The sequence below is a fragment of the Macrobrachium nipponense genome, chromosome 29 (assembly GCF_015104395.2).
Source record: "Macrobrachium nipponense isolate FS-2020 chromosome 29, ASM1510439v2, whole genome shotgun sequence".
Classification (NCBI taxonomy): domain Eukaryota; kingdom Metazoa; phylum Arthropoda; class Malacostraca; order Decapoda; family Palaemonidae; genus Macrobrachium; species Macrobrachium nipponense.
This window is the reverse complement of record NC_061092.1, coordinates 8,925,565-8,941,567: the sequence shown is the minus strand read 5'-3', so window position 1 is coordinate 8,941,567 and position 16,003 is coordinate 8,925,565. Positions and strand designations below refer to the sequence as shown.

The 16,003-nt window shown below is 36.2% G+C and overlaps 1 protein-coding gene across 4 annotated transcripts in view; it reads right to left on the bottom strand.

Moving 5' to 3' along the window:
- The window catches only part of LOC135206092 (potassium voltage-gated channel subfamily H member 8-like), a 421,415-nt gene that overhangs the window by 13,112 nt on the left and 392,300 nt on the right, over positions 1 to 16,003 (bottom strand). For all 4 annotated transcript variants that reach the window (XM_064237316.1, XM_064237319.1, XM_064237318.1 and 1 more), the window contains exons 8-11: positions 14,303 to 14,504; positions 3,970 to 4,149; positions 791 to 990; positions 191 to 440 (exon numbers count right to left, since the gene is read on the bottom strand). In XM_064237316.1, the coding sequence (XP_064093386.1) occupies positions 191 to 440; positions 791 to 990; positions 3,970 to 4,149; positions 14,303 to 14,504 (832 nt within the window). The remainder of the gene's footprint in view (positions 1 to 190; positions 441 to 790; positions 991 to 3,969; positions 4,150 to 14,302; positions 14,505 to 16,003) is intronic.

Below are 16,003 nucleotides of genomic sequence, written 5' to 3'. Positions count from 1 at the left end.
AGCGCCGCACCGATGTTGGCTTATCAACGCCGACATTCGGTTATCGGCGATTTTCGTTTATCGTCATGCTGTTGCAACGGAACCCCTGCCGATAACCAGGAACTGCCTTATCAGAATTCAAAGATATAAAATTAACACAGTATGGCATCCCAGAAGTTGTTCCAATTCAAGATAATCCGAATGCTTTTACCTAAAATGGCTACCACCATCTCGTCCATAACCACCTCCATGGAGCCATTGCAAAGGTAAAAGATGTACTGGAGAGCATCTCCTCTGTGGACTAGATACTCCCCGGGAGCGCAGAAGTTGTTCCTGATGTGGAGGCTGAGCAGTTTTAGGCATCCGTGAGAAGCTGTCTCGAAAATGGGGAGGGACAGGATTTCCCTGTGAATGTGCATGGATATGTCTCCTCGGAGCTCTTCAGGAAACTCTTTGAGAGTCTGAAATAACAGAAATATATTACAATAACCCCTTTTCACAATCCCAACACTATACAAGTGGTAGTGGCTTTCTTAAAAACCTTATAACATGTTCTGTATACAAACTTTAAAATGAAACACAATAGAAAAGATGATTTAAAACGTCATAAGGACTCTTCAAACATCTTGATTTTGCCGATAACAGAGCAAAAACGTCACTTAATCTCATATGAAGACCTTTTAACCATCTGAATTGACTTAACCAAAGCATCGTTTACTAGTTATGAAGCAATACATCATGCAGAAATTCAGTTCATGCCACTAAAATTCTTCAGAAAGCCGCCCCCCCAAAAAATCGAGAACATGCCCACCTCATGAATGTCAATGCCCTGGTTGACGCTCCACATGGTCTGGAAGTAGTCCTGGACCCTTTGCCTGAGTTCCTTCGGGATCTGGTTGATGGCGAGGAAGTCCTTCAGGTCCCGCCACTTCGTCTGGTAGAGCGACCGACGCAAGTACATTCGCTGGATGATCGAAGTGACGTTTCCGAAGACCGTGGCGTGCATTAGGGCTGAAAAGGGCAAAAGTAGGCGAGGTCAGTGTGGCTCTGTCGAGAACTTAATTGTCAATTAAGGATTGTAGTGACATATTCGTATCACAAAAACTGGTGGGAGGAATTCGAGAAGTGTTATTCTATGCATAATATATAATGTATTAAAATACATAAAAAAATACCTTATACATCCTGTAAAAGTGACCAGTTGATTCACATTATGTGCTAGTGTGTTTTTGATTAATTTGATAGCACGCCCCACCAAATACAATGACATAGATTGTTATTTTTCCGAGAAGTTTGGCCTCCCAATCCATTTTGAAATCATACAAACATATTTCCTTACCATATACTTTTGTAATCTTGTATGTAATTCAAGTAAATAAAACTAATTAAACTGAATAAATGTGTGTGCAATGTACTAATAATCACTTCACGATTACTAAAAATAAATAAATGAATACAATAAATATCGAAATAAATCACCATCACCATCACCCTTCTCACCATTTCCCAAAATGTACGTCACTGTGTCATTGTCACTGTATTAAAACGAATCGAAAAACGAGGTTATTTTTTAAAATTTTACAAAATTACATAAAAAACTATCACTTTCCATTACACGTTGTTGAGTTTAAAGGGCGAGATTCTTACGAGCCAAACAATACATGTTTTGGTATAAGAACGGTAAGTTCAAATTAGAAACATTGCAAAGGGCACACGTTAGCACGCTGTAATGGCAAGCAGTGATGGGCAGTGCAAATATAAAAGTTTTATTTTTTTTATATAAATCAAGTATTTTTTTTTATTCACCAAACATCTTAACTTATAGTAATTATAACTAAATTAATCATAGATGCATTTAAATATATACAAAGTATTCGTGTTTATATAAATTTGCAAAAATTTATAATATTCCATTACACAAGGTAAAAATAAACTCTTGAAATTCACCTAACTGACGAAAACAAAATTAAAATTCTCTTTGTATTACACCTAAAAATTCACCATAAAACTTATGGACTCAGAAGATAAAAAACAAAATAAAAAGCTTTTACGCTGTAAGGAAAAAGGAAAACATGTGTACAGGGAAAAAAAAAAGTCATGTAATGGTTGAAAAAATCTTTTCTCACCAAATATGACCGTATACATTTTTAAAGGATTCTGTTGGTGGCGTTCATTTTGGCTAAATATTTTACAGCACTTAGGTTTGCCCATCCATTAGAAGTGCACTGCAAAGAGAATCGACAACAGACGAATTTGGAGGCACGTTACGATAACTGCATCGACTGAGGCATATGGGATTAACGACAAGCTGTGTTTACAAAAATGAATGGAATAAATTAGTCACGTGACTGTGCAGAGGAAGTCCTGTCACTGATGATACGGAAGACACTGTGCTCTCATGAACCAGAGTATTTAAAATAAAATAAAATATCTGCTCGATTAATTAAATTCGGGGCTTTGCCTCACATTTTTACCAAGACCTTTTTCCCATTTTTAAAAAGCTTCTTATTCTAGTCATAAAAATAAATATAAAAAAACACGAATTCTAAAAGATACACAAAACAATTAAGCTAAAATTTTGAAAGAATTCGAGCATTCCTGAAACAGGGCATCTAAATCTCATAACAGAAGCTGGTTTGAAAGTCAGACCAGGCCACCTTTTACCAAAACTAGAAGAGAACAAGGCGAAGCGACAGCTAAATAAGGAGTTACCACGGCGCTTATTTACCCGGCAGGAAATGATGGAACCCTCGACAGAAGGAACAAAATGGCACATATATTAAAATATAATTTTTGGGATGGTGTAGTTAGCTGTTCCGTTCTGGGGGGAAAATTACCGGGATCAAAGAGACCGGATGGCCTTTGATGTCTCTCTCTCTCTATCTGTGAGCCATCTTCGGCCCCATATTATTGGAAAGGAACAGAGAGAGAGAGAATCTGGGACAGCTTTTGTCTGGGGGAACCAATTAAAGCAAGACTGTGATTTGGTTGTCGGGACTCGAAGCTATGGGGGTGAAATGTATCCTCATATCTTGGTTTCCCGGGTTAAAATGAAATTTTAAATCCACTGGGACAACTCTCCATCTTTGTTATTGTCTGTAAGCGTAAATGTATTATTTTCTTTAAATGAAATGATAACTGAACTCTGGATTCCATCCATGAGTCCCAGTGCCATCTGTGTCCCTTTGTGTACGAATCTAAATGTACCGATTCATTTATGTATAAATGACATCTAATATTCAAAATAAGACAACTAATATTCAAAATAGACAACCAATATTCAAATCTTATTCTATATGTGTATTTTTAACTTTATTTTCTCCTAAGAGTCATCAGACGAGATAATAATCGTGACTGAAAATTGGAGCAGAGAGTAATTTGCCACTCACAAAGAAATTAAGCCATTGCATTTGCAGCAATCAAGACGTTGGAATCAATCTCCGCTTCATTGGCATTATCCACACCAACTCTACGGGAAAAATATTCCTCAGCACACACGCACACAGTATATAAATATACACACACATATATAGATTATATATTGTCACACCTTATACCTTCCCCATGAACTATTACATTTATTCTCAGTGATGAGGGCAACACTTCATGCATGTATATCGTCAAGCAAGCATATCTACGAGGTTGAAAGTACAATTAAACAAAAGTTTTACTTAAAGCACATGACGAACGCACATATTGATAATCACTTAATAAATTCAATAAACGAGACATGCAAAAACCACATGACAATACACTTAAAAGAGATTGGCTGTAGCTATTTTGGAGGCGACACTTCCAAGGACCACACAGAGAAAATACAAGAACTAATTTCAAAAGCTATGTACCGTACAAATTAACAACCCAGATGGTGCTCACGACAGGTCGCATAACGATGGAAGTGGACTGAGAGAGAGAGAGAGAGAGAGAGAGAGAGAGAGAGAGAGAGAGAATATTACCCAGAAATCCTCCAACAGCAAACAAATGCCTTACCTCCGACAAGCATGGTGGCAATACTGAATATCTTTTCCTTGTTGGTGTTTGCCGAGACGTTGCCGAAGCCGACGGAGGTGAGAGACGAACAGGTGAAGTAGAGCGCCGTTAGGTACTTCTCCGGCAGCGTCACGTTGAATACGGGCCGATCTAACCGTTCGGCTAACATCTCGAGCCAGCCTGCAGGGAGTTAGAGAACAGTCACTGAAATGCCTTAGGAATTAAGCAGATAACCCTTCAACTACTTCATTAAACTTGTACAGCAATTGTATATTAATCTTTCACCCTCAAATGGCCCAATAAACTTGTAAAGCAATCTTTCACCCTCAAATGGCCCAATAAACTTGTAAAGCAATCTTTCACCCTCAAATGGCCCAATAAACTTGTAAAGCAATCTTTCACCATCAAATGTCTAATAAACTTGTAAAACAATCTTTCACCTTCAAATGTCCCAATAAACTTATAAAGCAATCTTTCACCATCAAATGTCCCAATAAACTTGTAAAGCAACCTTTCACCCTCAAATGTCCCAATAAACTTGTAAAGCAATCTTTCACCCTCAAATGGCCCAATAAACTTGGAAAGCAACCTTTCACCCTCAAATGTCCTAATAAACTTGTAAAGCAATCTTTCATCCTCAAATGTCCCAATAAACTTGTAAAGCAACCTTTCACCCTCAAATGTCCCAATAAACTTGTAAAGCAATCTTTCACCCTCAAATGGCCCAATAAACTTGTAAAGCAATCTTTCACCCTCAAATGGCCCAATAAACTTGTAAAGCAATCTTTCATCCTCAAATGTCCCAATAAACTTGTAAAGCAATCTTTCATCATCAAATGTCCCAATAAACTTGTAAAGCAATCTTTCATCCTCAAATGGCCCAATAAACTTGTAAAGCAATCTTTCATCCTCAAATGTCCCAATAAACTTGTAAAGCAATCTTTCACACTGCAATGGGCCCAATAAACTTGTAAAGCAATCTTTCACCCTCAAATGGCCCAATAAACTTGTAAAGCAATCTTTCACCATCAAATGTCCCAATAAACTTGTAAAGCAATCTTTCACCCTCAAATGTCCCAATAACTTGTAAAGCAATCTTTCACCTCAAATGGCCGCAATAAACTTTTAAAGCAACCTTCACCCTAAATGGCCCAATAAACTTGTAAAAGCCAATCTTCAGCCATCAAATGGCCCAATAACTTGTAAGCAATCTTTCATCCTCAATGTCCCAATAAACTTGTAACGCAATCTTTCACCCTCAGAGGCCCAAATACAACTTGTAAGCAATCTTTCATCCTCCAAATGTCCCAATAAACTTGTAAAGCAATGCTAGCAGCCCTCAAAGTGGCCCAATAAACTTGTAAACCAACTTCACCCTCAAACTGGCCCAATAAACTTGTAAAGCAATCTTTCACACCTCAAACTGACCCAATAAACTGTAAAGCAATCTTTCTCTCAAATGGCCCAATAAACTTTTAAAACAATCTTTCACCTTCAAATGTCCCAAAAAACTTGTAAAGCAATCTTTCACCCTCAAATGGCCCAATAAACTTGTAAAGCAATCTTTCATCCTCAAATGTCCCAATAAACTTGTAAAGCAATCTTTCACCCTCAAAATGGCCCCAATAATACTTGTAAAAGCAATCTTTCATCCTCAATGTCCAATAAACTTGTAAAGCAAATCTTTTCACCTCAAAATGGCCAATAAACTGTAAAGCAATCTTTCATCGCCTCAATGGCCCCAATAAACTTGTAAAGCAATCTTTCACCATCAAAATGTCCTAATAAACTTGGTAAACAAGTTCTTCACCTCCAAAATGTCCAATAAACTTGTAAAAGCAATCTTTGTCATCCTCAAAATGTTCCAATAAACTTGTAAAACAATCTTTCACCTTCAAATGTCCCAATAAACTGTAAGGCAATCTTTCATCCTCAAAGGCCCAATAAACTTGTTAAAGCAAATCTTCATCCTCAAATGGACCCAATAAAAACTTGTAAAGAATCTTTCATCCTCAAATGGCCCAATAAACTTGTAAAGCAATCTTCACCATCAAATGTCCAATAAACTTGTAAAACCATCTTTTACTTCAAATGTCCCAAAAATAAACTTATAAAGCAATTTTTCACCTTCAAATGTCCCAATAAACTTGTGGAGCAATCTTTCATCCTCAAATGTCCCAATAAACTTGTGGAGCAATCTTTTACCTTCAAATATCCCAATAAACTTTGTGGAAAGCCCAATCTTCACAATTCCCAAATGTCCAATAAACCCTTGTAAAGCAATCTTTCACCATCAAATGTCCCAATAAATAAACTTGTAAAGCATTCTCACATCTTTCAGAATGTCCCAATAAACTTGTGGGAAAGCAATCTTTCCCTCCATCCTTCAATGTCCCATAAACTTGGGAGCAATCTTTTCATCCTCAAATGTCCCAATAAACTTGAAAGCCATTCTTTCACCCTCAAAGAATGTCCTATGGAAACTTGTAAAGCAATTTCCTTTCACCTTCCTCCAATTGTCCGCCCAATAAACTTGTAAAGCAATCTTCCAAACCCTAAATTCAAATGTCCCAATAAACTTGTGGAGCAATCTTTCACCAATCCCAAAAATGTCAATAAACCTTGTCCCTCCAATCTTTCAATCTTTCCATCCTCAATGTCCCAATAAAACTTGTGGAGAAATCTTTCACCATCAAATTCCCTAATAAAACTTGTTGGAACAATCTTTCACCTTCCAAATGTCCCAATTAAACTTGTGGGAGGCACCTCTTTCACCCTCAAATGTCCCAATAAACTTGTAAAGCAATCTTTCATCCTCAAATGTCCCAATAAACTTGTAAAGCAATCTTTCATCCTCAAATGGCCCAATAAACTTGTAAAGCAATCTTTCACCATCAAATGTCCCAAAATAAAAACTTGTGGACAATCTTTCATCCTCAAATGTCCCAATATAAACTTGGTAAAGCAATCTTTCAATTCCTCAAATGTCCCCAATAAACTTGTAAATCAATCTTTCCTCCTTCAAATTCCCAATAAAACTTGTAAAGCAATCTTTCATTCCGCGCCCAAATAAAAATTGTGGAGCAATCTTTTCACCATCAAATGTCCAATAACTTGTGGAGAACTTTCATCCTCATGTCCCAATAAACTTGGTAAGCAATCTTTCCATCCTCCAAAGTCCCCAATAAACTTGTGGATCAATCTTTCATCCTCAAATGTCCCAATAAACTTGTAAAGCAATCTTTCATCCTCAAATGTCCCAATAAACTTGTAAAGCAATCTTTCACTATCAAATGTCCCAATAAACTTGTAAAGCAATCTTTCATCCTCAAATGTCCCAATAAACTTGTAAAGCAATCTTTCATCCTCAAATGTCCCAATAAACTTGTAAAGCAATCTTTCATCCTCAAATGTCCCAATAAACTTGTAAAGCAATCTTTCACCATCAAATGTCCCAATAAACTTGTGGAGCAATCTTTCATCCTCAAATGTCCCAATAAACTTGTAAAGCAATCTTTCATCCTCAAATGTCCCAATAAACTTGTAAAGCAATCTTTCACCATCAAATGTCCCAATAAACTTGTAAAGCAATCTTTCACCATCAAATGTCCCAATAAACTTGTAAAGCAATCTTTCACCATCAAATGTCCTAATAAACTTGTAAAGCAACCTTTCACCCTCAAATGTCCCAATAAACTTGTAAAGCAATCTTTCACCATCAAATGTCCCAATAAACTTGTAAAGCAATCTTTCACCCTCAAATGGTCCTAACTATACTTGTTAAAGCAATCTTTCAAACCATCAAATGTCCTAAATTAAACTTGTAAAGCAATCCTTTCACCATTCCAAATGTTCCTAATAAAAAAAAAAAAACTTGTATATAAAGCAACCTTTCACCCCTCAAATGTCCTAATAAACTTGTTAAAGCAATCTTTCACCATCAAATGTCCCAATATAACTTGCTAAAGGCATCTTTCACCCTCAAATTGTCCCCAATAAACTTGTGTAAAGCAACCTTCACCCTTTCAAAATTGGCCCAATAGAACCCTTGAAACAAATGTTTCCCACCCTTCAAAATATTGGCCGCAATAAAAACTTGTCAAAGCAATCCTTTTCAACCCTCCAAATGTCCTAAAATAAACTTGTAAAGGCAAATTCCCTTTCAACCCTCAAATGTCCCAATTAAACTTGTAAAGCAATCTTTCACCTCGAAATCAAATGTCCCCAATAAACTTGTGGAAAGCAAATCTTTCTCTCAAATGTCCCCAAATAAAACCGTGTAAAGCCCAAATCTTTCATCATCAAATGGCCCAATAAACCTTGTAAAGCAATCTTTCATCCTCAAATGTCCCAATAAACTTGTAAAAAGAAATCTTCACCTCAAATGTCCTAAATAAACTTGTAAAGGCAATCTTTCAGTCCTCAAATGTCCCAAATAAACTTGTAAAAGCCAATCTTTCAAACCCTTCGTAAATGGCCAAATAAACTTGTTAAAGAATCTTTCACTATCCAAATGTCCCTAAAGAAACTTGTAAAGCCCAACCTTCACCCCCTCGAATGGCCAATAATACTTGTAAAGGCCAATCTTTCCATCCTCAAATGGTCCCAATAAACTTGTAAGCAAATCTTTACACCCTCAAATGTCCTGATAAACTTGTAAGCAATCTTTCATCCCTCAAATGTGCCCATTAATAAACTTGTTAAAGCAATCTTTCACCCTCAAATGGCCCAATAAACTTGTAAAAGCAATCTTTCCAAACTTGTCAAATGTCCTAATAAACTTGTAAAGCAACCTTTCCACCCTCAAATGTCCCTCAATAAAGATTGTAAACGCAATCTTTTCATCCTCGTAAATGGTCCCGTCAATAAACTTGTAAAGCAAATCTTTTCAACCCTCAAAGAATGTCCCAATAAACTTGTAAAGGTCAATCTTTCATCCCTCAAAATGTCCCTAATAAATGTTGTAAAGCAATCTTTCCACCCAATCAAATTGTCCTAAAATAAACGTTGTAAAGCAATCTTTCCACCTATGCAAATGTGTCCTAATAAACTTGTAAAGCAATCTTTCATTTCCTCAAATGCCTCCCAAAATAAAACGTGTAAAGCCAATCTTTCATCCTCAAAGATTGTCCCAATAAACTTGTAAATAAAGCTTTCCACCCATCAAATTGTCCTAAATTTAAACTTGTAAATCCAATCTTTTGCCAATCCTCAAATGTCCCAATAAACTTGTAAGCAATTGTTTCAAAGTCAAATGGCCCCAATAAACTTGTAAGCAATCCTTTCAACTAATCAACATGTCCATAATAAACTTTGTAAAGCAAATCCGTTTCACCCATCAAATTGTCCAATAAACGTTGTAAAGGCAATCATTCATCCCTCAAAATGTTCCCAATAAATAACTTGTACAGCAATCTTTCATGCCTCAAATGTCCTAATTAACTTGTAAAGCAATCTTTCAAATCCTTCAAATGTCCCAAAGGAAACTTGTAAAGCAATTCTTTCATCCTCAACATGGCCCATAAACCCTTGTTGTAAGAAGAAAAAGAACAGCAAAAGGGAAAGAAGGAAAAGTAAAAAGAGGCAATCTTTCACCCTTCAAATGTCCCAATAAAACTTTAAAGCAATCTTTCCCCCTCAAATGTCTTTAATAAACCTTGGAAGCCATCTTTCAAACCCTCAATGTCCCTAATCAAACTTGTAAAGCAATCTTTCACCATCAAATGTCCTAAATAAACTTGTAAGCAATCTTCACCATCAAATGTCCTAATAAACTTGGTAAAGCAATTCTTTGTCCCCACACATCAAAGTCCTAAGAACTTGTAAGCAATCTTTCAAATCCAAACAATTGTCCCTAAATAAACTTGCAAAGCATCTTTCAACCAATCAAATGTTCCTAATTAAACTTGTAAAGCAATCTTTTCACCATCAAATTGTCCAATAAACTTGTAAATGGAATCATTCACCCCTCAAATGTCCCAATTTAACTTGTAAATGCCAATCTTCAAATGTCCAAATGTCCCAAATAAACTTGTAAGGCAATTTCTTTCATCCTCAAATGTCCCAAATAAACTTGGTAAAGCAGATCTTTCGACCATTCAAATGTCCCTTAATAAACTTGTAAAGCAATCTTTCACCATCCAAATGTCCTAAATAAACTTGTAAAGCAATCTTCCCAAATCAAATGTCGCTTAATAAAACTTGTAAAGCAATCTTTCACCACCCATCAAATGTCCCTTTAAAAACTTGTAAGCAATTCTTTCAAACCATCAAATGGTCCTAAACTAAACTTGTAAAGCAATCTTTCACCATCAAATGTCCTAATAAACTTGTAAAGCAACCTTTCACCATCAAATGTCCTAATAAACTTGTAAAGCAATCTTTCACCATCAAATGTCCTAATAAACTTGTAAAGCAATCTTTCAAACAATCCAAATGTCCTAATTAAACGTTGTAAAGCAATCTTTCCATCCTCAATTCCTAATAACTTGTAAAGCAATCTTTCAAACCATTCAAATGTCCTAATAAACTTGTAAAGTCAAATCTTTCACCATTAAAATGTCCTAATAAACTTGTAAAGCAATCTTTCACCCCCCATCAATGTCCTAATAACTTGTAAGCAACCTTTCACAATCAATGTCCCTAATAACTTGTAAAGCAAATCTTTCACCTCAAATGTCCTAATAAACTGTAAAGCAATCTTTCACCATCAAAAGTCCCAAGAAACTTGCTTTCACCATCAAATGTCCTAATAAACTTGTAAAGCAATCTTTCACCCTCAAATGTCTCAATAAACTTGTGGAGCAATCTTTCACCCTCAAATGGGCCAATACCGAAAAAGGGTATTTGGAGAGAGATAGAGAGGTACCAACGTATAATGTAGATGGAAATAAATATATAAGCAGTCACAGCACCTCTAAATACATATATATGTATAAATATGATTCAGTAGGGCGCTAAGTGTAGTATGTATCTTTCATACTGAAGCCTTTCTTCCACAAAGGCATTCGGAACAATTACATGCTTTTGATGTATTATAAATATCAAAAAATATTTTGAATTTGAATTGAATCAATTACCTACTGGCAAGAGTGAACTTGAAAGTGTATGTTAAAGTAGTTTTTCATTCATAATTGATACTGAAAAACGATTAAAACATCTGGAATGAGCGAAGGTATTATGCAGCGTCAGTTATAAACGACCAATCTATAAAGTGATAGTCAATATGGATTCATAAGGGAAATATGCACTCACACGGAAAAATATACTCACGGAAAAATATATACTTATTCCGAAAAATTTAAACTTCTAAGGAAAAATATTGTCATAAGGAAGATATACACTCACACGGAAAAAATATACACACGGAAAAATATACTCACGGAAAAAAAAAAAAAAAAAAAAAAAATATATACTTATTCCGAAAAATTTACACTCCTAAGGAAAAATATTGTCATAAGGAAGATATACACTCACACGGAAAAAATATACAAACACGGAAAATATACACTCAAACGGAAAAAAATATACACACGGAAAATATACACTCATACGGAAAAAATATACACACGGCAAATATACACTCATACGAAAAAATATACACACGGAAAATATACACTTATACGGCAAAATATAGACACTCAAACGGAAAAAAAAACCCACCAACAAGCTAAAACGTCCACCATTTAATTCACCAACGAGGTCAAATAAATAATCCATTTACAACTCCCTGATTCAGAGCACCGAGTCCATCATTCCAGTTTGATCAAAAAGATCTCGTCCGCAATTTCGCCTCGACTAGCTAGCTGCCGGAGAGCAAAGTTACGCACACTGTCAATTACCACCAAAGGGAACACACACACAGCTGCACCCGTTTCATTTGATCGTCGTTTTTAATATTCATGAAGATTAAAATTCCAAATTCCAAAATTCAAGAAGAGAGACGTCTGATGTCGGGTGGTGAATGGCGAACGATCCTAAATGTACTGACGTGTTTATTTATCTATTCATTTTTCTAATTACTTGGCAGTCTCTTATGCTAAAACGGTTGACGTAATTGATAATTACGAGGGTACCGAGCAACGCAGTGACTGGTAGTAAATCTAATTAAGTGGGTTCGGTAATTCTAACTCGAGCAACAAATTAATTTATTATTATTAATCATAATGAGAACGCGTAACCCCTAGACAATGGAAATATTACGAAAGACAATCTTCATTTCAGTGCTCATGGTTTTATGCTCAGTAATCAACGACATTATAAATAATAAAATCATTCACGAATTACAATTAATCTTTAAGAATCATATTCAGTATTCATTGTCGTCTCCAAGGCGTACAAAGGCTAAGAAAAGAAATTTAACAGTAAAAAAAATTATACATATAGATTTAGAAGTCGCTGTCGAACAAAAATATCTACATATAAATTTAGACGTCAAAGTCGACGTCTGACCCACCTAAGTGAAAAATCATCTTACTTTAGATATTCCATCTTGCCAGTACAGTTGAAATGGAATCCAGTCTCTCTGTGGACATGTTTTCCATAACAAAGTGAGAGAGGAAAGACCTTATACAGACCCTACAGAACCATCTTTTATGAAATAGGGGTCTTCAAGGAGGTCTTCCGTATTGTAGGGATTTGCATATCAATTCTCCCACTCGCATATATGAATTATGAAAATGCAATTATACCATGTTTTCTCTCTTAAACAAATGCAAGGAGAGAGAGAGAGAGAGAGAGAGAGAGAGAGAGAGAGAGAGAGAATTTTCCATTCTCAGGGTTGGAATGGGTCAATAATAGTCCTTTTCACCTTAATGTGATATTCCCTTGCAAGGAGGTGAAAAACTTTTTTTTCAGGTCTGGTGTGTGTGTGTGTGTGTGTGTGTGTGTGTGTGTGCGTGTGTAATATTTATTTTGTCGAGTTGCTCTAAGTATTTTGGCTCTCATATACAATTTAATTCTTACCATTTCAAGGAAATTTGAATGGAGGCCTTATTCCTGGACATCAGGAAATTATATATATATATATATATATATATATATATATATATATAAATATATATAATATAATATTATATAATATATATATAATATATATATATATATTATTATATATATAATTTTCCTACCAGGGCCAATTCCATTCTCTAACAACTGTATAAAGATGCTGATGTTAATTACACAAACACACAAATCAAGGGCATATACGTAATATACCGGTAGTAAATACTACAACTGGATTTAATTGTTCCCATTATTCTGGGGAAATTGCTAATGTACCCCAGATGCAATGTACCCTGCAATAAAGTAAGACGAAAAATGACATAGTTGTGTTTGCAGATGGTATTATTTCAATCTCTCTCTCTCTCTCTCTCTCTCTCTCTCTCTCTCTCTCTCTCTCTCTCTCTCTCTCTTCCAAGACTCAGTGGCAATAAATCTGACTTAACCTTGTGCTACCACGATTTCTATATGACAAAAATTCAGCAGAACGGAATGATATGTATTGAAAAGTAAAACGTCAAAAATATGAGGATGTATCCATTGGATACTATAAATTTTTTTATAAATAAAAGGCGTAATCCAACCTCCAGCTTACTCGAGTTGTAAACATTATATTCCCAACTTTTAAAGTAAATTAAATCTATGCTCAAATAGAGCGTTGTTTCACCAACGAAAATTAAAATAAATACGCTATATTTTATTAGAAATCATTCTGTACTGTTTAACTAGCACATTATTTATTTTTTACATTTTCATTTTATTAAATAAATCATAAATCCTATCCTAAAATTCCTGTAACTTTACCTCAACGCGAGGCACCTTTTTCGGACCTTTTTAGGATCTTTCATAGACCTTTCCTAGCCCCGGTCCCCCAACAACAACAACAACAAAGAAGATTGTAGGCTTACTCCCAGAGTAAGCGAATAATGCTACTGTTTAACATATCTGTGATGATCTCTCTCCTCAACGGTGGATGTAGCCAGGATTCCTAAAAGTGAAAACCTCGACAAAGTAATCATATTAATATTATGAATCCTGGCTACGTCATAATAAAGGAGCATTTCATATCCGTCAATCTCACCTTTCCCTACGAGCTGCTCTATGAGCAAGAGCCCGTCCTGGCATAAGGCCAGCATAACCTAAAACAACAACTAATGGCTACGTCCACCAGTCAAGAAACAACAAATTTCTTTTTTTTAATAAGTTCATCAACCGTATATTATACAGGGTGTCCATAAAGTCCCGGTACCATTGCACGTAATAAATACTTCTAATGGTACTGGGACTTTTTGGACACCCTGTACAAAATGGAATCCACGACAACCAACGATACCTATGTTGCCGTGTTCGCTGTCCTTCTCGGCGTCGGCGATGGCGTACCAGACGCAGGCGAACCAGTGGGCCACGAGCGTGAAGGAGAGCATGAGGAAGGTGAGGATGAGGGCGGAGTACTGCGAGCACCTGTCGATCTTCTGAAGGAGGCGCGCCAGGCGGAGGAGACGCGTCAGCTTCAGTAGGTGGATGTTCGCCGTTTGCTGTGAGGATGGTCGAAGGAAAGAGATGTATTAGTGTATTAGTGATGTTACAATGAGGTTTGGGAGCGATGTGGCGTCTTGAATGATTATGAGTGTGCAATTGAATTGATTAACCGTATGTAATTGAATTTGTGATTGTGAAGACGTATAATGCTGCTAAGTTCCACGTCCCAATTTGTCCGCCACCCCTATATCCCCTCCCCCGCCAGAATAAACATATAATAACTATAATTGATAGATACGTCCATAATAAGAACTGTTAGGTTAGAGAAAAGTAGGTGCTTAATGATGTGTGTGCACAAGGAGAGATGTTTAAACCAAAAGTAAGTGAAGAATGTAATTTATGATGCAGCTATATGTATAAAAACCTTATTTAGGTTAAGAAAAAAAATAAACAAATACATAAATAAAAATGCATATAAGATGTGTTGCAGAATCCAAAATATAAAAGTAAAATATGCCAAAAATGTTGTAATAATTGTATACAGTCTAGTCCACAGAAAATGATGTAATTGATGTCGAGAATGTTGGTGTTAGGTCCCCTTCGAAAATATATATAATTAAATTGATCAAGCCTAAAAAGCAAAACAGAACATCAATAGTATAATTAGGAAATAAAACAGAAAATCAATAATAAAACTTTAACCGCAAGGGGGTGGGGGTAGGGGGGGGTAGGGGGGGGGGATGATACCAAGAGCATAAGATCATTTCAGTCACAACACACAATAAAATAAACAGGCTATAAGTTTAATGCAACCAAGAGCACAAGTACCAAACCGTTTACAGAATCGGATCACACGATCAATCATCAATATACGATAAAATCAACACTTCGTCAAAAGTGATAAAACAGCACGGGATAATCGGAACCAAGAGAAAACGATCAACATAATATCAGCGCTGTTGCGCGATAATTGGAATCCGTACCACGCCTTATCAATCGCTTCCATTCTGTTTATCTGACGTCGATTATGTAATCACGGGCCGACAAAGGGGGTGAACGGGAGACTCCCGTAATTAGGTGCAATGAGCGTGTAATTGCCGAGTAATTAGGCTCAGCACAAGGCCTTTACTCGTTAATAACATTCGGTGGTGTTTGAATCACTCTCAGGGGGATTATATGAATAGAGCACATTAGCACCTTGGCGTATGACACTTCTCTTCTCAGGTTAGGTTAGGTTCTGCATTAGTATGATAGCTTCCAGCAAGACTACTTCTTTGACGTGATGCATTTTCGTTCAAGTCTCTGGGACGGAATGGCAGGTGTGTAAACTACAGGTTAGGTTAAGTAGTAAGCAATTATGTGGAATGACTTTGAGCTGTGGGCTAACTTGACAACATTCATTCGTAAGCTACAGTATACTACCGGATCCTCGCTACTCAAGATTTATTATACTTATAAAAGGCCAAAGGTAGAGGTAAGTATATCTTAGTTTTACCAGACCACTGAGCTGATTAACAGCTCTCCTAGGGCTGGCCTGAAGGATTAGATATTTTTA